Raw genomic sequence first — 26,390 nt, forward strand, 5'->3', positions numbered from 1 at the left:
TCCTTAGATCCGAGGCTCTCACCAAACTAAACTATATTGGAAGGATATATAGCTCACCACAATAGCAGAATAGCCCATCTCCATTTGTAAATTAGCAACAAAGTAGCCCATAGAGCTAGTTTTTCAAGCATGCCAACACTTCACTTGAGTCAACAAAAATCTCCTCCTAGAAAGGCCATAGTTAAAGTGGCTTGAGTTTGTGGCTCACTAGATTCACAATGTTAGAAACAAACTTTTTTTCTAACCAGTGAAAAAAAGGGTGAACTGGTTTTTATTAGAAAAATGCATATTTATTACTTTTTTTTTTCAAATTAGCTGAAAATTTGAAAGAACAACATCAATACCCACACACACACACATGCATGCCAACCGGGAGCTAGTGCAATGGAAAAGTTAGAAATCGAGAGTCCTGAGATTAAACGGTTACTAAAATTTCAAAATTTTTCAATCTTTAAATGCAAGGCTAAGCAACATGGGTAAGAAGAGGCATGCTTCCTCTTTGTGAGTTCCAAAACCCTATATTCTGATGTCAGCTTGCCTGTCAATTCTAAATTAAATTGTAAAGCTCAGAGTCAATCCCAAATCACTCACAGTATCCAGGATGACACAGTAAAGTTGAAATAATCCATGGAATGCCACTACAAGAGAGATCAAATGTATTATGATCAGTCCAATTCACACTCTTAAGAAAAAAACTATCACATGGAATGCCACTACAAGAGAGATCAAATGTATTATGATCAGTCCAATTCACTCTCTTAAGAAAGAAAGGAGCCCTTCACGGCAGAGAGAGCTCATGCAAAGCCAATGGCTGATACTCTTCCACTGTGTGCCTTGAGAGCTTGCTTCAGCTACAACGTAAATCATAAGTGAGGTTTAAACTGGACACTTCTTCTAAAAGAAGTCACAAGAGAGGAGCTGTATAATGCTGAAGAGGGTTTGGTCCCTCTTTCAGATGAATATCAAACTGTATAGATGTAGCAACTTGCTGCTATCACCCAGAAGAGTAGACTGTGGCACAAAACGATTGCACCTCCTGTTGGTTGGTGATTAATTGAATGAACCTATTTTCATCGGGCTGCTCAAGCAGCGAGGCCCCAATGCCTGCTACCAAAGGAAGCAGCTTTGCAAGAGGCACTCTAGCTTCGTCCCCACCTTCATACTGGGATTCAAACTCCTCCATCGCCCCATCCAATACCGTGGCAAATGATGCTGCCAACACTTCTTTGAACTCTTGGCTGGAAAACAAAGGACATAAAACCACAAATTTCATGGAAGTACTGCTGTGCTTCTGCACAATGCAACACTATACAACAGCCTTTACCTGTCCAAGATATCTCTGGTTTCATCCAGTAATCGTTCCACCAGTTCTGCTTCATCATGTAAGCCCACATCTTCTTCACCATATTTAGCCATGTCACTGGCTGACAAAGCAGCCGCACGCTCATCAGGCAGCAGTTTTCTCTTTGGAACCATGTAAGCCACCCAGTTCACCTTGCTGCACTCTGAATTCCTACAAAAACTCTCGAAAATTGCTCGCAAATCTGCTACGCTACATGGCTCCTTCAGCGACTTGCTGCAAAATTTAGAGCCGAAAATCACACTAAAAGACCAAAATTTTTGGATTTTAACATTTGCACATATCCAAAACAAAGCAGCTGTCCTTTACCTTGCAAGAGCACTCACCACTGCTACCTTCGCATCTGATATGAGCATCTCTATACCTTCATTAGGTAGAAACTCAGCAAATGCAATATATTTCTGCTGACAAACCTTCGACAATGCCCTTCTTTGGTCCTGCAAACATGCTTTTATTCAAATCAGACCATAAAACTTCATATATATAGGACAAAGAAAGTCGACACAAGCATGAATGCATGCAGCTTGCTACTATTAAGAAACGTGTCATTGCAAGCAGCATAATGCAGCTTGCTACTATTAAGGGTGCATTCCACGTGATTATAGGGTTCCTTGGCAGAATAGCCTGTCTACTCGGAACTCTCCGGTGTAACCATTGTCATGCAATTGTCTGTAGCAAGACACTTGCCTTCGCCTTCTAGCTGCTCCTGCTGATGCCTGTGGACCTGATCCTTGGCTGGAAGTCATATGCCTAAATGAGGAAGTGGATGGGCCTAGTTATGGGGCTAAATGATCTCCTTCTGCTGGTTGGCCTGCTCGAACAGACAAACGGGCTGCCTGACCTGACCTGCCTCCTAGCCGCACTATCCAACATCCCCATATGGGCCTAAACCTGCCCGGAACAGTTGTAGCTTGCGTTCTGGTAAATCTAGGCCAATGTCTAATGCCTGGAGCTTGGTCTAATGAGCTGCAGACATCTGTACACACCCAACTCCCTATGGGTTACAAAACTATGCAGGGCACACGCACGGAAAACCACCTGGACATAACCAAGCCGACCGTGATGGCCAGTGGCTGACTTGTCCTGTAACATGCAGAAGCTTTGTAAGTACAAAGGGGGTGCACTGGGTCATCTTTATGTTCCAGACAGGATCTGGAGCTTCCCCCCGCCTGCGCATCTGACTCTACCCCCCATTCCTCCTTCGTGCTGGCCCTGCCTCCCTCCTGTGTTTTCGCCAGCCATTGTCCTCTAATCCCTTCTTGTGCCCCTCTGAGCCCTTTGTTGCCTGCCTTCGCTGCCTGCTGTGTGACCCGCGCCTCCAGCCCTCCTGCCTGCAACACATCTTTCCCCCCTTTTGCCTCTTGTGTGCCCTCGCCTCCTCCTCGCCTCTCTCTCCAACCCCCCGCCTTCGCCTTCATCCACTGCCTTCCTCGCCTCCCCCCCCCCCCCCCCCCCCCCCCCCCCCCCCCCCCCCCCCCCGCTTTCGTGCTCCTCTCCGCCTTCTTCCTTCACACCGCTATGCCCCTTGTGCTTCCTCCTCTTCTGCCTCATTGCTTCCCCTTTGTTGTCCACCAGTCCCACATCCTGCCCACCCTCATGTTCTTCGCCAGCCTGCTCCTGTTGTCCTGATCCTCCCGAGCCTTATTCTCTTCAGCCCCTTCGTCAGGTGTTTTCAGCTTTTGGGCAGTTTTTCTTTGGCACATGTTGGTGTCTTCTGGTCTTCTCACCTCCAGGAGGACTCCATGGCAGCCGCTCCGTCATCCCCGACCAAGGTCACCGTCCCTTGCCTTTCCTTTTCTGAAGTGGACCTCCAGCTCCTTGCTTCAATAGTCACCTCCTTTGAGGCCTCCATTCTGGGTAGAGCCACCCGGTGCGCAGACAGCTTGGGGATCTTTTGCAGGCTAGCCTCATCGGTGAGCTTGGCAAGATCACTGATATTCATCCTTTGGGGCGTGGATACTACCAGGTGGAGTTTGATTCGCCAACAGCATCAGATAGAGTCATGCAATTGAGCCCCATCACACTACGTACAGCCCATGCCTTCTTTGCAAGGTGGCATCATGGCTTCGACCCAGCATCCGACCCCCTGGCTGGCGTCTCAAGCTTTCCCGTCACAGTCTGCTTTCCTAGCCTTGGGAAGGAATATCTTCCACTCCTCCCGGTGATAGGTGGTGTTATTGGGAGAGTCATGGAATCCCCCCCCAGCTGCCGCCTCGGTTCTTGGTTGGACGACAGGGATTCCAATGCAGGAGAGGCACGAGTGGAAGGCCTCCGGTTCTAGGCAGAACCACCGTCGGACTTCCAGAGTAGAGTGACGCCGTCTGGCAAGCCGCACAAGGATGCGGTTTTGTCAAAGAACAGTTATGAACACTTATCACAACACCCCCCCCCCCAACAAAGTCCCACCGGGGAACTCAGATTACCTCGCCGTGATCTGCCTCCAAGTTTCTAGGTTCCCTCGGACCCATCAGAGTCCCCGGCAGCCCTGGCCTTGCACCCCCCCCCTCCGCCTCCCCCGACTTCTGCTCTAGCTTCCCCCCCTTCGGCTCCTTCCGTCCCTCCCCCCTCGCCTTCATTAGATCCTCCTCCCCCCGCCTCGCCAGAGCAGGCCGTGCTTGACCCGAAGAGGAGGCAGCAGGCTAGTTCAGTTCGCCGCTTGATCCACCATTTCTCAAATCCTGTAGCGTTGACCATCGCTGCCTCCCCATAGCGTGCTCTCCCTCCCAAGTCCCCCCCCCCTCCCCCCAGCGCCAAGTTTTGGGGAAGCCTGTAGATTACAGCTTCTTCCGATGCCTCCCTGGCTGTCGAGGGAGCGGGTATCTTCGAGGAGACGGTGACCCCCATCCGTATCTACATGGTTTTGCATCACTCTAGGCCCTCCACCCCAGAGAGTGGCACGATGATATTTTCCTTCCCTTTGAGTGCAACGCTGAGGACGGAATGGAGCATAGAGTCTGTGTATGCCGCCATCCACGCACAAGCAATAAAGCTTTCACACCATTTGCATGATCTGCTTATCACCGACGTGCTCACTCACTTCTGGCCATTGGCACGGATGGAGGTGGGTGGCTCTGGCCACAAGGACTCGGGAGGGGAATTGGTATCTTCCAGTCTGGAGGTGCTACTCTTTGTATTTCTCCACATTTCGGTGGCAGTACCTCTCCCGTCCTCCTACAAATACCTTCATTGTGACAGATAGAGCCCAGAGTATGCATATTCCAGGGCCAGGACAGAGTGGCTGTACATGGAGGCATGATTTGTGCCCACCTAGCAAGGCTTTGCCAATATTGATTACTCTCCATCCAAACCCATGCCCAAGACTCTTCAAGTGGAGGGCAGTTCTGATAGTTCCACCTCCCACTGCTCTTAGTTATGTGGATTGTCTCACGGAACATTCAGGGTTTGGGAGGACCGTAGTGTTTACAAAGGCGCGGGATCCTCAAAGAGGAGCTTCACAGAGCCCTAGTTGGCAAACCCATTGACATTCTCTTCCTCCAGGAGCATCATCTATTGGAGGGCCATACACACCGCTGCAGGAAGATTCTTCAAGGCAGGAGTCACGACTCACCTTTTGGTCCCATGCTTTTGACCCCTCCGGGACCCAAGGTGGGATATGCATTTCCGTCAGCAAGAACAGTTCTTACCCATAGTGATCAATTTAGGCACCATTGTCTGGGAGACTTCAGTGGGTGATTATCACAATTGGAGAGGACAATGGGCTTCATGAACCTCTATGCACCAAACGCCACAGCATGCAGAGTCTTTGCGCTTCTCGCGATCCGACAGGACGAGTGCACGCCCCAACCTTTCCAGATTAGACCGGTTTTATGTGGATGAGTGGGCTTGTGGACAAGGTGGCACGGTTGGTATTCTGGCAAGCACTACTTTCTCTGATCATGCACCCAACATTCTCTCCCTAGAAGACCCATGTAGGCAGGACATACATTTGAGCACCCAAATCCCAGACTGCCTCATTCAGGATTCCGAGATTTGCAACAAGATTGAGGAGATTTGGGAGAGTCTGGATTTCCATCCTAGTTCAGCCACAGTTGGACGCAGGCCTTGGAGAGATCAACAGGCTGTTACAGGAGACCGCACAAAGCAGACTGGCTGGCTTCAGAGAGCAAGAGAGAGTATCCGTCGGAGCCTTGCCTCCTTTCCGCGGCTCGGAAGAGTACCCCGCATAGCCCATGGATTGAGGCCCAGTTGGCTGCAGCCTGTAGAGAGCTTAGCTCCATTGAGGAGCGGAGAGTGGAGTACAGATACCATGCTAGAGTCTCCTTTTGGACCTAGGCGGGCGACATGGTCACCAGAGATTTCAAGCCCACACAAGCGAAGGGATGGTATCTGCAGGTTGTGAGGCCAGGATGGATCCGTAGTTGCGCCACTCCCAGTCTCTCCTCACGGGTGCCCCCCTATTCTCTCAAGTTCTCGATGTGCGTGAGCGGTCTGGTGGCACACGAGAGAGGTGGTCCCCCCCGCTCTCTAGACTTTCCTGTTGACATCCTTTACTTCAGAGGAGCTTGCAGAGGCTCTGATGGCAATCCCCAAGGGAAAATGCCCAAGAGAAGATGGGCTTCTGGTTTCCTTATTTCTTCCACATCGGGATCTCATGGAAGGCGGTTTCCATGCTGCCTTCAATGAGATTGTGACCACGGGCTCCATGCCGGAGAGGCTGTCAGAGGGATTGATTCATTTGATTCCCAAGGAGGCTGGTGACAAATTGGAGATTTAACAATGGAGGCCCATCACCCTCCTAGGGACCGCCTACAAAAATCCTAGCCAAAGCCATCAACTTGGCGATTGCAACCTTTCCTCCCCGATTTGATTCGTGGCACACGATCAGGTTTCGTCCGGGATTGTAGCATTCTGGACAACATCTTCACTTTTTGGGAGGCGACTGCTTTGGCCAGGTTGAGGCAGCAAGATCTTATAGTTCTCCTTTTGGATTTTGAGAAAGCCTATGACACAGTGGACTAGGGCTTTCTAGAGGGCACGATATACCAGATGGGATTTCCAAAGGAGTGGGCCAAGGTGTTTCTGGGCTCTATTCGGCTTCGTACAGCTAGGCTCTCATTCACGGAGCCAAAGGTGACACATTTCCGCTTTCTTGCTCAGGCGGGTAGGGTTGTCCACTAGCATCTTATCTATTCTTGTTTGTTGCAAGGGCTGTGTCTTCCCATCTCCACACAGGAAGAGTTGCTTGACTCGAGTTTTTGCCCATGACAGAGTAGCATACTTACCCGGAGAGGAGGGGAATCTCCAAAGATTCACTAAGATGATTGAGATCATTTGCCGTGCATCCGCAGCACAAATTAACCGGCACAAGTCGTGTGGATTCTGGGTTGGCTCATCACTTGCCCCCCCGACTTGCAGGCCAGTTGAGGCTTTTCAGTGGATTCTCGAGTGGCACTCCAATTCGTTACCTTGGATGCCAAGTGGTATCAATAACCCCGAACAACACCCCCCCCCCCCCCCCCCCCCCCCCGAAGTAGCAGCTTGCCCCTCTTCTTCTGAGCATTCGGAAGAAGCTGCTACACTGGAGTTCAGCCAGGCTTTCTGTCATGTGCATCATAGATGCCATGGACATTTTCAGGGCTAAATCCAGAAGAGGCAGCCAGATAAAGAGTATGAACTAGTTAGAATCACAAAATGGAGCACAGAGTGCTATTGGCAGTGTGGACTTGGAGCAAGGCTTGGAGAGCAAAGGAAAAGGCCTGTCGGCTGCACACAGATGATGTGAGATGAAGCCAAGAGCCTGTCGGCTGCACCAGAAGAGGTCAGCTGCAGCAGGCGTTTCAGTCTATGGTGTGGCGCAGCCCGACCAGCACCACATAGGGGAGTCCAAGCATCAGTCGGCCAGCTCCTCCAATTATCCAAGTGACTATAAATAGCAAGGATGCTCTTCATTAGTAACCATTCATTCCACTAGGGAGTGGATCAAGTTCTAGGACAGATTTTGGTGTGTTACCACCTTTTATGTAAGGCAGCCTATGGCTGTAGATTAGGGTACCTTTTTGTACCATATGAATATACTGAATTTCCAGCATTTCTCTCTCTCTCTACTCTCTCTCTATATCTGCGTTTTGCATCAGATGTTTTCCAAGAGTGTTTAGGGCTGAAAGAAGACTCCCAGAGCTTCCGCGTGTTACATTGGTATCAGAGCGTCAGGCTCAGCAAAGCTAAACACTGATTCAGTCCCAGATGATGATGTACAGGTCCAAGGTACAGGAAAGTACACGGATTCAAAGCCCAAGGCAAGGAACACAGATCGGGAAGAACTCCCAGGAGGTTTGTTGGTGGTGTTCCACAGTGCCAGAGGGGATGGCAGTCCTGTGAGCCAGATAGGTTCTCGGGCAACGGTCCCAAGGGAGGTTTATCCTCCAAGGGTGATGTGAGAGTGCCAGACTCATTTCTCAGGAAGGAAGACCAAGACGGTGTTCAGAGTCAGGGCAGGAATGGATTGTGGACTAGAGGAAAACAAATGCATAGATCTTCGTCAGAGACAGAGTGGTTTGGAGAACAAGCCGGGTTTTCAGAGAAAAAGGGTTGCCAGGGATGGATGATGACAGAGGGACTTCGGGAAAAGATTGGGATGATGACAGTCATCCAAGAGCAGGTTGGAATCCCGTCATCAAGTTTAGCAGAGGGGGATATCATGTGCATCATAGATGCCATGGACATTTTCAGGGCTAAATCCAGAAGAGGCAGCCAGATAAAGAGTATGAACCAGTTAGAATCACAAAATGGAGCACAGAGTGCTATTGGCAGTGTGGACTTGGAACAAGGCTTGGAGAGCAAAGGAAAAGGCCTGTCGGCTGCACACAGATGATGTGAGATGAAGCCAAGAGCCTGTCGGCTGCACCAGAAGAGGTCAGCTGCAGCAGGCGTTTCAGTCTATGGTGTGGCGCAGCCCGACCAGCACCACATAGGGGAGTCCAAGCATCAGTCGGCCAGCTCCTCCAATTATCCAAGTGACTATAAATAGCAAGGATACTCTTCATTAGTAACCATTCATTCCACTGGGGAGTGGATCAAGTTCTAGGACAGATTTTGGTGTGTTACCACCTTTTATGTAAGGCAGCCTATGGCTGTAGATTAGGGTACCTTTTTGTACCATATGAATATACTAAATTTCCAGCATTTCTCTCTCTCTCTCTCTACTCTCTCTCTATATATGCGTTTTGCATCGGATGTTTTCCAAGAGTGTTTAGGGCTGAAAGAAGACTCCCAGAGCTTCCGCGTGTTACATTGGTATCAGAGCGTCAGGCTCAGCAAAGCTAAACACTGATTCAGTCCCAGATGATGATGTATAGGTCCAAGGTACAGGAAAGTACACGGATTCAAAGCCCAAGGCAAGGAACACAGATCGGGAAGAACTCCCAGGAGGTTTGTTGGTGGTGTTCCACAGTGCCAGAGGGGATGGCAGTCCTATGAGCCAGATAGGTTCTCGGGCAACGGTCCCAAGGGAGGTTTATCCTCCAAGGGTGATGTGAAAGTGCCAGACTCATTTCTCAGGAAAGAAGACCAAGACGGTGTTCAGAGTCAGGGCAGGAATGGATTGTGGACTAGAGGAAAACAGATGCATAGATCTTCGTCAGAGACAGAGTGGTTTGGAGAACAGGCCGGGTTTTCAGAGAGAAAGGGTTGCCAGGGATGGATGATGACAGAGGGACTTCGGGAAAAGATTGGGATGATGACAGTCATCCAAGAGCAGGTTGGAATCCCGTCATCAAGTTTAGCAGAGGGGGATGTCATGTGCATCATAGATGCCATGGACATTTTCAGGGCTAAATCCAGAAGAGGCAGCCAGATAAAGAGTATGAACCAGTTAGAATCACAAAATGGAGCACAAAGTGCTATTGGCAGTGTGGACTTGGAACAAGGCTTGGAGAGCAAAGGAAAAGGCCTGTCGGCTGCACACAGATGATGTGAGATGAAGCCAAGAGCGTGTCGGGCTGCACCAGAAGAGGTCAGCTGCAGCAACAGGCGTTTCAGTCTATGGTGTGGCGCAGCCCGACCAACACCACATAGGGGAGTCCAAGCATCAGTCGGCCAGCTCCTCCAATTATCCAAGTGACTATAAATAGCAAGGATGCTCTTCATTAGTAACCATTCATTCCACTGGAGAGTGGATCAAGTTCTAGGACAGATTTTGGTGTGTTACCACCTTTTATGTAAGGCAGCCTATGGCTGTAGATTAGGGTACCTTTTTGTACCATATGAATATACTAAATTTCCAGCATTTCTCTCTCTCTCTACTCTCTCTCTATATCTGCGTTTTACATCAGATGTTTTCCAAGAGTGTTTAGGGCTGAAAGAAGACTCCCAGAGCTTCCGCGTGTTACATTGGTATCAGAGCGTCAGGCTCAGCAAAGCTAAACACTGATTCAGTCCCAGATGATGATGTACAGGTCCAAGGTACAGGAAAGTACACGGATTCAAAGCCCAAGGCAAGGAACACAGATCGGGAAGAACTCCCAGGAGGTTTGTTGGTGGTGTTCCACAGTGCCAGAGGGGATGGCAGTCCTGTGAGCCAGATAGGTTCTCGGGCAATGGTCCCAAGGGAGGTTTATCCTCCAAGGGTGATGTGAGAGTGCCAGACTCATTTCTCAGGAAAGAAGACCAAGACGGTGTTCAGAGTCAGGGCAGGAATGGATTGTGGACTAGAGGAAAACAGATGCATAGATCTTCGTCAGAGACAAAGTGGTTTGGAGAACAGGCCGGGTTTTCAGAGAAAAAGGGTTGCCAGGGATGGATGATGACAGAGGGACTTCGGGAAAAGATTGGGATGATGACAGTCATCCAAGAGCAGGTTGGAATCCCGTCATCAAGTTTAGCAGAGGGGGCTGTCATGTGCATCATAGATGCCATGGACATTTTCAGGGCTAAATCCAGAAGAGGCAGCCAGATAAAGAGTATGAACCAGTTGAAACCGGCCTCTGATAGAAAACCAGAGTGCGGTAGATTAGCAATCACCCGTCCACTTGTAGTCTAGATGATAAAACAAAGCACAGATTGGAGCTAGAGTGCCCAAATCTGAAAACACAGCGACACCTGTTGGCCCCAAAGCTTGGCGCCCCTTGGGGTATTTCTTTATTCAATTAAAATAATATGAATGGCTGAGTACAACACAAAGACCAGCCAAGAGTTTACACCTGTAAGTCCAATCTGACGGCCCACAAATCCTTCTCAGCACAGAGGATCTATGCACACAGATCTGTGTCTTCAAACAACACACTGTGCCTCCCTCTGATCAGCCAAGATCACTAAGCAGGCCAGCCATGGGCATACATCTGGCATAACTCAAGTGCATGATACATCTTCTCAGCTCAAACATACATGTGCTGTCCAATCTCTGTCTCAACCCTTGTCAATCTGCCATACCCCTCCTCTCACAAGGGGCCAAATAACACATATCTGCAACAGACATCAAGCAGTAGAAAGAGAGATAGATGAACAGAAACAGAGCTTACCAAGTTCAGCTCGTGAAACAACACTGGAGAAAGCAACAGCACCAATTTGTACTTGCAGGCACTTGTATTCACAACCCTGCTTCACACATGTGCTTGTTCTTGCCTGTATCCTCCTCCTGATGTTCACTCTTATGCTGTCCTTGAAAATACAGATCTGAAAATCAGCACTGTACCCGGGATACGTGCCAGGAGTTGTACTTGCATAAACAGCCTGCTGTCCACTCCTGTACCAACCTGAATCAGAGTATTCAGGTCTGTCCAGCCACCTGACAAGCGCCGCCTGCAGCTTCAGAACTCAGAAAAGCGTGCGTCAGCCCTGTCCGTACACTGTACGGCTGTCGTACAGGGCTGTACGGGCTGTGTACTTGCTGGTACAGCCTGTACTGGCCTGTGCGCAGAGAATTCCAGCAGCAGTTCCTGTGCGCAGCCAGCAACAGAGGAGAAAGAGAGAGAGTGCTTGCACAGTTCTGGCCGTACAGTGCTGTACAGCTGATCTACACTCAGAAAATCAGCAGCAGTACACAGCAAAACAGCAGCCGCCTCCCTTCTCCTGTGCTTTTCCACGCTAGAATACATGCGCATGAAGGAACTCCCACTTTTGCTACACGACTCCCAAAAAGGGAAGAGAGAGAGAGAGGAGAGAGAAACACTCCTCCCCAAATTAATCCCTAGGGCCCCAAACTTTAATAAGTTCCTAGGGCCACTAAGGCCTAGGGGCAAACTCCAATAAACATTAAAACTTAATGTTTCTAGTTCCCCCCTTCACACCTAGGGATGTCCACACATCTTAAACTCTGTCCGGGCACCCCCCATGTGAATCATAAAATATTCTGACTCTGCAACCACCATGCCCACACTTGTACTGTTCCATTTTCACAGGGCCATGACACCAGTTAGAATCACAAAATGGAGCACAGAGTGCTATTGGCAGTGTGGACTTGGAACAAGGCTTGGAGAGCAAAGGAAAAGGCCTGTCGGCTGCACACAGATGATGTGAGATGAAGCCAAGAGCCTGTCGGCTGCACCAGAAGAGGTCAGCTGCAGGCGTTTCAGTCTATGGTGTGGCGCAGCCCGACCAGCACATAGGGGAGTCCAAGCATCAGTCGGCCAGCTCCTCCAATTATCCAAGTGACTATAAATAGCAAGGATGCTCTTCATTAGTAACCATTCATTCCACTGGAGAGTGGATCAAGTTCTAGGACAGATTTTGGTGTGTTACCACCTTTTATGTAAGGCAGCCTATGGCTGTAGATTAGGGTACCTTTTTGTACCATATGAATATACTAAATTTCCAGCATTTCTCTCTCTCTCTCTACTCTCTCTCTATATCTGCGTTTTGCATCAGATGTTTTCCAAGAGTGTTTAGGGCTGAAAGAAGACTCCCAGAGCTTCCGCGTGTTACATTGGTATCAGAGCGTCAGGCTCAGCAAAGCTAAACACTGATTCAGTCCCAGATGATGATGTACAGGTCCAAGGTACAGGAAAGTACACGGATTCAAAGCCCAAGGCAAGGAACACAGATCGGGAAGAACTCCCAGGAGGTTTGTTGGTGGTGTTCCACAGTGCCAGAGGGGATGGCAGTCATGGGAGCCAGATAGGTTCTCGAGCAATGGTCCCAAGGGAGGTTTATCCTCCAAGGGTGATGTGAGAGTGCCAGACTCATTTCTTAGGAAAGAAGACCAAGACGGTGTTCAAAGTCAGGGCAGGAATGGATTGTGGACTAGAGGAAAACAGATGCATAGATCTTCGTCAGAGACAGAGTGGTTTGGAGAACAGGCCGGGTTTTCAGAGAAAAAGGGTTGCCAGGGATGAATGATGACAGAGGGACTTCGGGAAAAGATTGGGATGATGACAGTCATCCAAGAGCAGGTTGGAATCCCGTCATCAAGTTTAGCAGAGGGGGATGTCATGTGCATCATAGATGCCATAGACATTTTCAGGGCTAAATCCAGAAGAGGCAGTCAGATAAAGAGTATGAACCAGTTAGAATCACAAAATGGAGCACAGAGTGCTATTGGCAGTGTGGAGTTGGAGCAAGGCTTGGAGAGCAAAGGAAAAGGCCTGTCGGCTGCACACAGATGATGTGAGATGAAGCCAAGAGCCTGTCGGCTGCACCAGAAGAGGTCAGCTGCAGCAGGCGTTTCAGTCTATGGTGTGGCGCAGCCCGACCAGCACCACATAGGGGAGTCCAAGCATCAGTCGGCCAGCTCCTCCAATTATCCAAGTGACTATAAATAGCAAGGATGCTCTTCATTAGTAACCATTCATTCCACTAGGGAGTGGATCAAGTTCTAGGACAGATTTTGGTGTGTTACCACCTTTTATGTAAGGCAGCCTATGGCTGTAGATTAGGGTACCTTTTTGTACCATATGAATATACTGAATTTCCAGCATTTCTCTCTCTCTCTACTCTCTCTCTATATCTGCGTTTTGCATCAAATGTTTTCCAAGAGTGTTTAGGGCTGAAAGAAGACTCCCAGAGCTTCCGCGTGTTATACTTTCCTTAGCTGGCCTGGTCGTGGTGGCGAACTAGGTTCTCCTTGCCACCATGTGATACAACCCCTCTTGCTGGACCTTCTCCCGGGCTTGTATTGGTCAAGTTTAGCGGTTGATCCACAACTTTCTTTGGGCTAATAGTAGCGATGGGAGGCTTGCCCAGGCCAAGGTGGCCTAGAGAGTGATCAACAAGGGGGGCCTAAGCATCATTGACCCCTCTATTCAGAACCACACCCTTTTGGGCAAGTTGATAGTTCATGGACTACTTCCGGGTGGTGAGCCCTAGAAGGACTTCCTCCTTGCCAGGATCTCCGCCCGCACCCCAGTTTTTGGAGGTCCTTGGCCCCAGAGTAAAAGATGGATTTTCACAGAGATGCAAGCTCATGGCTTTAGCCCTACATTTGAGGATAGATTTGCAGCTAGCCTCCTACGTGCTTGGGATCACCTCAGGCCGGCCCTTCACTAGTCCTCTCCTGTTGCAACTGACGAGCACCTCCGCCAACCTTTGATATGGAACCCCCTAGTCCGTTTGCCCAATGGTCATATGTTGGGGGCCCATATGAACGTTTTGTAGGGAGCTTTGAGTATGGGTCTAGCTCGGTCACTTGAAAATTGGCTTATTTTCTGACAGCTGTCCCCTAAGGCCCAGGAGAGGAGCCTCACTGGGATATGGGGTAGGGACAGACTCAGCTTCGACATCGACTCTTCCACCCCCCCCAGAGTGGCTAACTCTGATCCCAGACCTGTCACCCCCGCAATCGTTGGGAGTGTTCATCAGACATGACATTCCGTTGGCCGTCCATGTCGTTGATGAGATCTCCATCTCACTCACCTTCACTATAGGCCCACATGGCAGACTTTGTCATAGCAGAGCCCATGTTGGAGGATTTTAGGGGATGCACCTTGCAGAGGGTGATTGGTTTCCATGTGCATGGGTCGCACATAGACCCACCGCCAGACAAGGTGGCCAGAGAGGGATTCTCGTGGTTATGGCTATGGGAGGGCCGCCCTCTCATGCGACTGCAGTGGGATCCGGTGGAGTGGGCATGGCACGATCCCTTTGATAGAGAGGAGGCTTCCAATACCCCTTTCTTTGATTACACCGCACGGCTAGGCCGCACAATTTAGATGCCCGCCATTGAGGGCACTCAAGCAGCAGCAAGGCACTGGCAGTCTCAAGGCTTCCCTCCTCTCAGATTTCTAGAAGAGGCTGTGGGATAGTTTTAGGCCGCGAAAGATCTCTCTTTTTCTGTGGCACTTGGCACACTGGAGCTTGGCGGTTGGCACTTGGCTGGCCCCATCGGAGGTAGGCTAGCAGTTCGTTCGAAGCGTGGCAACCTTCACGAGTCCCAACGACATTGCCTTTGGGATTGCCCGAAGGCTCAATAGGTTTGGCAGAGGATTCTCCACATTTTCACTACGGACTGGGCCCCCTCCCGCACAGTTACTTGGGGCACAGTTGCTTGGGCCACTGAGGTTAAGGCAACCATGGCATATGAGGAGGATGGCGGGGGCCTTGCCTCGCAGGTCTCTCATCTTCGTATCTCTGCAATTCCAGTTCCAGCTCCCTCCACTGATCATTGAACTCTTGTTTCCTACCAAAGATGGGAGATTTGCAACAGTATTGCAACGTGGCATATTTGGCAAGCTCGCTATAGCGAGACTATTGAGGGCACCCTCACCCCACCAGCGAAGTCAATCCGGAGCATCCAGCTTGATATCATTCATACCCTCCATGGACACTGGGGGAAGCTTTAGGATGGCTCCGACCACATGAGGAAGCGCCAAGAGGCCTGCCTCAGGATTCGACGTCATAGTCCCTTTGTTACTGATAATGGTGGTGAGACCACTTGGCATTATAGAGCACCTGTGTGCCCCCCCCCAACCCCCCCCCCCCCCCATGTATGAGGTAGCCTTCTCATCCTAGAGAATCCAGCTGAGGGAGAAGAGCATCCTTCCCCTTTTTTCAATTTTCTTGATTCTCGCTCCCCTCTATGGAGTTGAGTTTGTACTTAGCCATTATGGCTGTTTTGTTCGGTAACTAATATAAGGATCTTTTTCCCGGGGGAAAAAAAAAGTACAAAGGGGAGAACTAGGGCATTATCTTGCAAGAGAAGGGGAGAATACACACACACACACATATAGAGAGAGACAGATCTAAAAACGTCTACAAAAGACCCAAAGGGCCTATGAGACCATGAATAGTACAATAATACGATGCGAGAGAGAGAGAGAGAGAGTCATATTAACGTCTTCAAAAGACCCAAAGGGTATATGAGACCAAACTGATGTATATGCAATGCCCATGAAATCTCGTCATGGATGAAAAATGAAAAACCAACAGTAATCTAAAACTGAAAACTGAAAGCTAAGATCTCAGACTCAAAGATTATACAAGATGAAAAATCTACATCCTACTATGCCAAGTATAGGGTACAATAAGTGATGGGATATGGGAGAGCTGAATAAAAACAGTCAATTAACTCTATATGCCGGGGAAGGGCTTATCCACGATGTCCATCATGGGTGATGCAAGAAGGCTAGAGATGTCGATAGTCTGTTGTGAGGATGAGGCCACTCGATGGTGGGCCAGGATCTCCTGCATCTGGGGCTGATAAGCTGGGAGTGGCCGAGGTCCAATGGAACGAGGGCGTCTAGCTCTGTGGAGTGTGCATGCCCGATCCGATGTGACTCCCAAAGTTCGTTGTGAGGGGGCACTATGGTATAGGCTCTCGTATCCACTGTGGTGGGCTCTAGTGCCTCCCTATCCACCCCTATAGGAGGCTAGGAAAAACTGGTGATGGTAAGTTGACAAGAGTGGTGGAGCGTAGTATCCTTGACAACATTTTCACCTTCTAGGAGGCGACGGCCCGAGCTAGATTTCTCAGTGAGGACTTGGTCGTGATGCTTCTCGATTTTGAGAAGGCATACGATCGAGTCGATTGGAGTTTCTTAGAGGGCACGATGCTTCGCCTAGGCTTTGAGCCAGTTTGGATTCGAGGAGTGGCGGCTCTATATTCCACAGCTCGTAGCCAGGTGCTGATGGCAGGCAGACGGGGGCCGAGTTTTGAGTTGACCAGATCAGTCCGTCAGGGGTGTCCTCTCGCCCCGTTTCTTTTTCTCTTCTTTGCTGAGGCTATGAGCATGTATCTGACGGCAGAGGAGGTTGGTTTGAGAGGACTCCAGCTCCCGGTCCGGGGGGAGGACCTGCTCGATGCTAACTTTGCTGATGACACGGGTTTATTTTTGCATGGCCAGGAGGCCAATCTCCAAAGGGCAGAGCAGTCGCTTCAGGTTTTTTGTGCAGCTTCGGGAGCATTGATCAATTGGCGCAAGACAGTGGCCTTTTGGCTCAGTAGCACTCCCACTCCGGCATGGAGCCCAGGCCCGGGCTTTCAATGGATTCCTCCTGGCATAGCAGTGCGGTATTTGGGATGCCAGATTGGACTAGATTTGTCACCTGAGCAGCTGATTGCCCCGCTTCTTCTGAGCATTCGGAGGAAGCTTTTGTATTGGAGTACAGCTCGGCTATCCTTGGCTGGGAGGGTGGTGGTGGCGAATCAGGTGCTTTTAGCGAACATGTGGTACATCACGTCTTGCTGGATCTTCTCGAGCTCTTGCATCAGCCAAGTACAGAGGCTGATCAGGAACTTTCTTTGGTTTGGGCGGGACGGTCAGTTAGCCCGGGCTAAGGTCGCTTGGGCAGTTATTACACTTCCACTGGCCCAGGGGGGCTTGGGCATTATAGATCCAGTTGATCAGAGTAGAGCCTTATTGGGGAAGCTTATTGTTCGAGGGCTGCTTCCAGGCGCTGAGCCTTGGAAAGAGCTTCTTTTGTAGCGGCTGCAAGCTCGGGCTCCTCCAGCAGGGGGCACTTGGGCACCGGAGATACGATGAATCTTCATAGAGATGAGGAGGACAGGACTCAGTAGAGGATGGAAGGACAGATTTGCCTTGGGCATCCTGCGAGCTTGGGAGTTGCTGAGACCGGGACTCTCTCAGAGACCTCCTTCTTGTGATGAGGAGCGGGCCAGACAGCCGCTCATCTGGAGCCCAGCGCAGTGCAGGGTCATATGCTGGGTTCTCGGCCTCGTCTAGCCTGGGGACCATTGGCGGCAGGCCCAGCACATAGTTTTGGAGACTGGCAGGCCTTCTGTAGTCTCCCAGAGGAGATCCAGGTGGAGAGGCTGAGTCACTTCAGAGGGGGACTGATTATGAGGGATGACATTCAGGAGGCACTCACAGAGGAGTGGTTCACGCCTCTCGAGCCAGTGGCCCCACGGTGGATGGGAGCCTTTACACAGTTGGAGATTCTGATTGCTGTCAGAGCTTGCACTGAGGATGGTAGATGCCTCTACTATGAGATCCAGGATGAGGGCAGACTTTAGAGAGTGGAGGTGGAGTCGCCTTTGGTTGCAGGAGGGACTCACAGAGGAGTGGTTCACGCTTCTCGAGCCAGTGGCCCCACGGTGGATGGGAGCCTTTACACAGTTGGAGATCCTGATTGCTGTCAGAGCTTGCACTGAGGATGGTAGATGCCTCTACTATGAGATCCAGGATGAGGGCAGACTTCAGAGAGTGGAGGTGGAGTCGCCTTTGGTTGCAGAGAGTGCCTTTTTCAGAGCATACGGGTAGTGGCCGCCGCTTCTCAGAAGTGGCATATTGACCCAGACCCTGCAGATGTGGACTCTGATTGGCGCATATGGGCTTATGCAGCGCGCCCTTTGGCCCGGCTCCAGTGGGACCCTGGCAAGTACGAGTGGCATGATCCTTATGCATCCCCCTAGGCCACAGAGATCACCTTTTCCCAGTATACTGTTCGGTTGGGACGACATATTTTGACGGGGAGGAGGATGGTCTCTCCAGCTGCATCGGAGCATTGGCGGCTACAGGGACTCTCACAGGAGTTCCTGGAGGATTTTTGGACCAGGCTCTGGGCTAGTCGACAGGCACGCAGGATTTGGACTTTCCAGTGGCTGGTCGCCCACAGGGGCTCTGCAGTTGGCACCTGGCTTGTCTACAGCGTTCTTCTAGCGGCCTGCGTCCGATGCGGCCACCCTATGGAGACACAGAGACATTGCCTATGGGACTGTCCCCAGGCGCAGCAGATTTGGCTGCGAATGCTGCGCATTCTGGCCCCCCTCTCTCCAGAGGGTATGTATACGTGGGGTGCCGCTGCTTGGTCGACTTCGTCAGGGCCTGCTATGGGCTATGAGACGGAGCAGGACAGCCAGGCCATCAGATTCATTAGGGGCCAGCCTCGCCTGGTTCCTTCACCGGATTTCTCGTCCGCCGCCTGGACACAGGAGAGGGATCTACAATGGGAGCTCCTCAGCAGCCTCACCATATGGTTCACCTGGAGAGCCCGGTGTTTCAGGGCCTTTGAGGGGAGACTGGAGCCACCAACAGAGACTGTTCGGGGGATTTGGCAGGAGTTGATCCACACTCTACGAGGACAGTATGACCGCATCCGCGGGGCGACTCGGATGAGGCAATCTTGCAACGCCAGGCCTTCCACACCACTTGGCGCAGCTGCCCCTTCTATACCCTACACGCGGGCTCCCCCCGCTGGCACTACAGGCCACCTGTTTGGCTTTTCCCCCCTCCTATTGTATGATATTGCCCCTCAGTCTGTGTACTGATATTTGTATTTCTCTGCACCTAGGGAGAGTCTCCCTAGGTGCCTTGCTTGGATCTCTGCTCTGCTTTCTCATGAGCAGGAGGGGATCTTTTGTAGCCTTACGGGCGTTTTTATATAACTAATGAAAGGATCTTTTTTGGAAAAAAAAAATGCTACCAACTAGATGATAAATATGGATAAATGGTGGAATACTATTCCAGGTCTTATGCAAGGGTTTACATGCACATGGGATGAATGCTATGCAATGCAGAATGCTTTCTAATGCAAACCCTAAAGCTTCTACTAACTTCTACATGCATGAATGATTCTCTTCAAGTGGGTTAAGAGACTTGACTAACTAACTAACTGACACTCTAAGGCTGAGGAATGACCTACGTAGCTCGTGCCTGGCATATCCTAGATTGGGGCTTACAATGGGGCCACGACATACGACAATATCATATCCTAAAGGGTCCTACTACTGTACAATGATGCACTAATGATGAGCCATCTTGTCACCATGCACTATAGTGCAGAGTGCATGTGACATTCCCTCCTGCTTAGTTTGGCGGCAAGTTCATAGCTTCCAAGTAGTCCGCTAATAAAACTGAGGGTACTCTTGAAAGAATTCTTCATGGAGCCAAACTGCTGCGTGGGTACCTCGATCTCAGAACTTCATGTAGAACTGACGGAGTCGTCAACCGGAACCATGCTTCCAACAATGAAGAAGGATCTGCTCAGGCTCAATGTCTTCTGCTTCGTCAACCACGTCTGGCTACTGTTCATCTAAAACATCAAAAACTTCTGGTCCAACATAGCGTTTTAGCCAAGAAACATGTAAAACATCATGCATCGTTAACTGTTAGGCAACTTCAACTTCATGGAGACATCACTTAGCTTCTTAACTATAGGAAAAGGTCCAAAACTACGGAAAGAAAGTTTGCGACAATGTTTACCCACTTGTTTCAATCTCTGTTTTGTGATATGCAAATAGACCCTATCCCCTTCCTTGAAGTGGACATCTCGTCTAGACTTACTTGCTTGTCTGTGAACTGAATAATAGCCAGGCTCAGAAGTAAGGACCAAACTGTATTGAGTGCCAAACTTTGTGGAATCAACATGCTGATCTTTCATGCTATCCAAGTCTTTTCCAAAGATTTTGAGAATGATAGGCTCCTACATGGTCTGGATGTTGGTCTTTTTACTAAGAGCATCTGCCCACTGGGTTATGCTTACCAGGGATATACTTGATCATTTTTCCAAATTGTTGGAAGATCTGACTCCATCTGACTTGCCGATCACTCCACTGGGCACTTGGCATGGTCTGAAGCCACGTAAGTGCTTGGTGGTTTGTTTTGACTGTGAAAACCTGTCCATAAAGAAAACGCTTCCAATGTTTTGTGATCACACCCAAAAGCTCTCTATCATAAACCGAATATTTATGGATTTATTGTCCATGGACTTGGCCGACAGCACGTCGACCCCGACAGCACGTCGACCAATCCAGGAAGTGGTTGTAACTACTCCTAATTTCTCGGGATTCATATTGTAAATTCTCTATTATCCATGGACATGGGTGATGTAGCCATGGAATGTTTATGGTTAAGCTTCCCATGTATATGTATGCTAGTTGTATCTACAAGATCCTGGCTGCATAGAAGCATGTTAAGCATTTGATGGATCTTGGAGAACCGAATGCAATATATGTATGCTAGTTGTATCTACAAGATCCTGGCTGCATAGAAGCATGTTAAGCATTTAATGGATCTTGGAGAACCGAATGCAATACATAATACCATGGACACTTGATGGATGTCACATGCACTCTACACTGTGGTGCATGGTGACAAGATGGCTCATCATCAGTGCAACACTGTACAGCAGTAGAACCCTTTAGGATTTGATATTTGTCGTATGTCGTGACCCCACTGTAATCCTCAGTCCAGGATATGTAAGGCACAAGTTACGTAGGCAATTCCTCAGCCTTAGAGAGTCAGTCAGTCAATCAAAGCTCCTTAACGCACTTGGAGAGAATCATTCATGCATATAGAAGTCATAGAAGCCTTAGAGTTTGCATCAAGACATGTTTTGCATTTTGCATAGCATTCATCCCATATGCATATAGACCACCTAGACCATTGCAGAAGCCTCAGGATATCATCCAGCATTTTATTCTAATTATTTGGTATTTTTTCCATATTTTTCCAGCATTTAATACCATCATTATTCTATTTATTCCATTAGCAAGTCATGTAGCATCTTATGCTACAGTCGGCCAGCATTTATAGGCAGCTGACCAGCAGATTTGCTCATATAAATAGCCATCACTTGCATCTCATTCATTCATCTCAGCATTCAGCAGTTGGCTCATCATCGATTCAGCCTCCAGCAAGTAGATCTCATCATTCATCATCGTTTGGAGCAAGCGTTTCAGTCCTACAGCCCTAGGAGCATCATCGCTTGTACCATCAGCCTTCCATCAGCAAAACGCAGCACCACACTCAGCATTCGGCCATTTCAGAGCTTAGCGTTTTCAGCATATACACAGTTTTCAGCATTCATCCATTCATCGTTTTGCTACAGCCCTTCCAGTGAAGGTAAAACGCATTCATACAATCATTTTTAGCATTCATTCACAGCCTAGAATAGTCCCAATCAGCCCCATATCTCAGCCTCAGATTTGCAACCTTCCTACATTCCATTGGAAGAGTGCATAGGCTTGAGATTGGTCATCATTGGTGCTTCTACAGCCGTGTATAGTTCAGCCCGACTCTTGGTCTTTCAAAGATCTTGCGTTTGGCCTATCTACAGTCCAAAGTCAGTCCTTAGTCATTCTCTTCAAAGATAATAAAGCAAATACTCCTAGCAATAGGAGGGGGCCCTTCAGTGGATAATTTGGGACCCAATAGGGTGTACAGATCTACCTCTCTCTCCCTCATCTGAAGTGATAAAGTGGATTGCTAAAGACTCGTGAAACTCAGGATAAAGAAGGCGGTGTGAGACTTGTGTGACAGGATTCTTCATTACATATAATTCCGCTGCATGTTACAATGGATCTTGGAGAGCCAAATGCCATAGCTTTTGTAAATTTCAAGTACATATAAATAGATGGGGTTTCTTCCAAAATATGTGTTCAAATGCATACATTTGTATGCATGACTTATTTCTATTTGTGTGTATTGTTTTGTTTGCCTGGACAAAGTCTAGATTTTATTGCATGAGAAGCTTATGGATCTGGGGACACCTGGATTGCACGCATGGATTAGTATGTTGCATAATCCATTTTCAACTAATGTATTGATGGATTTGTACAAGAATAATTAATATTTTGAAGGGAGCCCACTCTTATGCGGGTTTTCTATCTCCATGCATGCATGACAGTTTAACTAAGTATGGTTGATAATCTTCTTCTCCATGATGAGAAACCCCCATGCATGCAACATGCATGGTCAGAAACCCCCATGCATGTGACATGCATAGTTAGAAACCCCATGCATGCGACATACATGGCCAGAAACCCCCATGTATGCGACATGCAAGCTTTTTCAGGAACCCCATGCATGCGACATGCATGGCCAGAAACCCCCATGTATGTGACATGCAGCTTTTTCAGCTACATGCATGCATCACGCAATGCTTTATCTTTTCATGCACCTAAAAATGTGCAATGCAAGTTTACTTTTCTTAAAAGTAAAGCATGCAAGCTCACTTTTCTCCAAAAGAGTCATGCAAGCTAGTTAACTCAAAAGAAAAGGATGCAAATTAAACTTTTCCTCCTCTTTTAGCTACACGAGTTGCTCTTTGAATTATAGCCATTCTTGTTGTTCCAAAAGTCTAGCTCAAACCTCTCCCTACCACATCTTTTTATGAGCAATCTCATCCACACATTCTCTTCTTGTAGGCGCCTCCTTCTAGGCTCTATAAATTCAGATTTTCAGCCTCATTTCAAGACACTTCTTGGCCTTTGTTTATTGCTCTATCTAATGCACTTATTATAGAGTATTTTTCCAGCCATACCATAGTGTTTTCTCCAAAACACTTAGAAACTGGCTGAATTCTGATTTTCAGAATTGAAAGTCTCCATTCAAGCAAGAAGAAGAAGAAGAAGACCATTTCTAAAGATTGAAGCAGTGGAAGAATCATCTTGACTGCAGTTGCTACGAGTTCTATGCGGGAGAACCCTTGGGAAGTACTAGGCATTCCCCTAAGGCTGACTTTCAACCACTACATGGTTGATCTCATTGAAGTTAAGCTACATTTGCAGAAATTGGGATTGCTGGGCACTCTTGGTGAGGGTGTTGGGCACCATGTTGCTAGCTTGTAGCTGGGCTACTTGTGGGTAAGTATAGTTTTTGTAAGTTGTTTTCATGTTCAATCATTTTGGAAGAAACGGTGGTGTATGGCTGGGCCAAGCCACCCGTTTTATGTACTTGTAAAATTCTTACTCCCTTAAGGCAATACATATCCTTCAAGGGGGAGCGGGGGGGACCAGCCCATCTTCTGGTCCCTAGTTCAGTATCATTTCTTTTCAGTACTCCCACATTGTATAATCCATTGTTATGGCTATGTATGTGGGATATGCCAATAATCAAAGGATGATAATCTTGTGATTTCAGTACTAAATTCTGTATAACCACGCACCCGTTTGTGACAATGGTCCAAGGCCTATATAAGACATCCATAGCTCATCGTTTCAATCATTCAGTCCAGCCAAGACTGGATCATAGATTTAGGCATAGAATAGGTTACACATCTTTTCATGAAGGCAGCCCATGGCTACAAGATCTGTAGTACCTTTTTTGTACTATAAGAATATACTGAATACTCAACTATCTCTCCGTCTCTTCTCTATCATCTGCTTGCGTTTTGCATGAGCATGTTCCACAATGGTGTTTAGGGCTGAAAGAAGACTCCCAAAGCTTCCGCATGTAACATTGGTATCAGAGCATCAAGCTCAGCAAGGCTAAACACTGATTCAGTCCCATATGAAGGTGCGCAGGTCCACGGTACAGGAACACAAGACATGGAAAAATTCCCAAGAAGTTGGTTGGTGGTGTTCCACAAAGCCCAAGGGAATGGCGGTCCTATGAGTTGGTGCCACTTGGGACACACCAAGAAAGGCTTTCAGGCAACGGTTCCAGGGGACGATGATCCTCCAAGGGGTGCAGTGAGAGCGCCAGACTCAATACTCAGGAAAGAAGACCAGTGAAAGTGTTCAGGGACAGGGCATGAATGGAAAGGGGACACGATGAAACAGATGCACAGATCTTCATCAGAGTTAAGAGTGAAACCGGGCCAGGTTTTTCAGTGAAAAGGTTGGAAAGTGGCTGGAGCATTGATTAACCCAAAAGGTAATACGAGAAACTCGTAATGGCCGTACCTAGTCCGAAAGGCGGTTCTTTCGACATGCCTTTCATGAATACATATCTGGTGATAGCCAGTACGTAAATCTATCTTCGTGAAATATCTCGCTCCTGCTAACCGGTCAATCAGGTCATCTGATCTAGGGAGAGGATAACGGTTCTTAATGGTCAGCTTGTTCAATCTCTTGTAATCTATACACATTCTCCAAGTATTGTCCTTCTTTCTTCTAAGCAACACAGGTTCTTGGACGGATCTGGCCCATCTCAAATAATCTTCGAGTTGTTTAGCTAACTCATCTTCCTCGGCTTGGCTCATCCTATAAGGTGGAATACTGACAGGATGAGCACCAGGGATCAAGTCAATACGATGATCTACTGCCCGTTCAGGTGGTAAACCCGATGGCAGTTCCTTATGAAATACATCTTGAAACGAATCAAGTATCTTCTGGAATTCTTTGCTTTTAAAACACACTTAATTTATTTACATCGATGGAAGGGATGAGAAAAGAAGAAAGTGGAATCAATTGCCAAAGATGGAAGGATGACAGGGGGACTCCGTGAATAGATAATGGGATGATGGCAATCATCCAAGAACACAGATTGGAATCTCGTCATCAAGTTTAGTAGAGGGGGATGTCATGTGCAAGACATGCACTGGTTAATCCTAAAGGGCAACAAGATAAAGAACTATCGTGGAGCTGGTGCATCTTGTATAAGCAGGGAACACTTTGCTAGAGGAGTCAGGAGGCTGTCGGCCAGTATATGGAGGTGATGCTTCTGTCGGCTGCAGCTTTTATGGATTTTTTGTCCATGGACCTGGCCGACAGCATGTCAACTAGTCCAGGAAGTGGTCCAAGGCCTATATAAGGCACCCATAGTTCATTGTTTTGATCATTCAGTCCAGCCAGGACTGGATCATAGATTTAGGCATAGAATACATTACACACCTTTTCATGAAGGCAGCCCATGGCTGCAGGATCTGTTACCTTTTTGTACTATAAGAATATACTAAATACTCAGCTATCTCTCTCTCTCTTCTCTATCATCTGCTTGCGTTTTGCATCAGCATGTTCCACGCTGGTCTTTAGGGATGAAAGAAGACTCCCAAAGCTTCCACATGTAACAGCTGGCATCGGTAATGACCTCGAAAGGTTCATCCCAAGATGCTAACTTCAAAACTACACATAGGCATGCAGACTTGTCCTTCTTTTGGACAAATAGGATGGGTGCAACAAACGGTGAGAAAGATGATCGGACGAATCCAGCTCGGAGGAGCTCAAATAACTGGTTTTCTAGCTCGCCCTCTAGAGTCTTGGAAAGATGATAGGGAAACTTTCTAGGAGGTTCTGCTCCAGGAACCAAATCGATATGATGGTCCTCAAAACGAGAGGGGGGGAGACTAGGTGGGAGATTGTCCCTAAGCTACAAGCATAACGTCATGGTGTCGAGACAGGAGGTCCCCCAACTGTGGGACTGGAGATGAAGATGAGATAGCCACTATCGATGAGGTAGAGACTATCTCAGCACGAACATAAATCAATGATCCTTCTACTCCCTTGCGAATAGCTCATTTGTGTGAGCACCGGGCTAGTCATAATTTATAAGTGAGTTTTGGTTGACTAAAACTTAATGAAGTGTGTACACACTCACTTATAAATTAGTGTTAACTCATAAGGCTAGGTGTATGACCAATACTTACCACCTATCACATGCCACATAACCATGTCCGGAGACAGTTTCACACGCACGGTTCACGGGCGGGCGTTCCCTTACACGAAACTACACATTGGTCAAGCAAGCATGAAAACAGCATGCAATTTTAATTGCAAGCAAGCACACAAAAATGCTATGCAATGCAGCATTGGTATGGACAATCCCCGTTCATGAGACTATACCAAAATAGACGTGCTCCAAGCAAGTATACGAGGTACCAGACCCAATGGAACACCAAACCACCAGGCATTTCCAGGCATGTACACAAAGGCACAAGTTCCAGGTGGACCAATTGGGTGGCCAAATGGTGACAATAGGCTCAGAAAAACCTTTACAGATAGTAAAAGTGTCTTGCCTCCAAT

The 26,390-nt window shown here is 48.4% G+C and overlaps 1 protein-coding gene across 1 annotated transcript in view; it reads right to left on the bottom strand.

The window, feature by feature from the left end:
• Positions 1–524: 524 nt before the first annotated feature.
• The window catches only part of LOC147619211 (peroxisome biogenesis protein 3-1-like), a 44,960-nt gene continuing 19,094 nt past the window's right edge, over positions 525–26,390 (bottom strand). Inside the window, exons 5-7 of the mRNA XM_086772844.1 lie at positions 1,670–1,797; positions 1,325–1,576; positions 525–1,238 (exon numbers count right to left, since the gene is read on the bottom strand). Coding sequence (XP_086628970.1) covers positions 995–1,238; positions 1,325–1,576; positions 1,670–1,797 — 624 coding nt within the window. The 3' untranslated portion in view covers positions 525–994. The remainder of the gene's footprint in view (positions 1,239–1,324; positions 1,577–1,669; positions 1,798–26,390) is intronic.

The sequence above is a fragment of the Cibotium barometz genome, chromosome 33 (assembly GCF_041138505.1).
Source record: "Cibotium barometz isolate CiBa-2024 chromosome 33, ASM4113850v1, whole genome shotgun sequence".
NCBI lineage: Eukaryota > Viridiplantae > Streptophyta > Polypodiopsida > Cyatheales > Cibotiaceae > Cibotium > Cibotium barometz.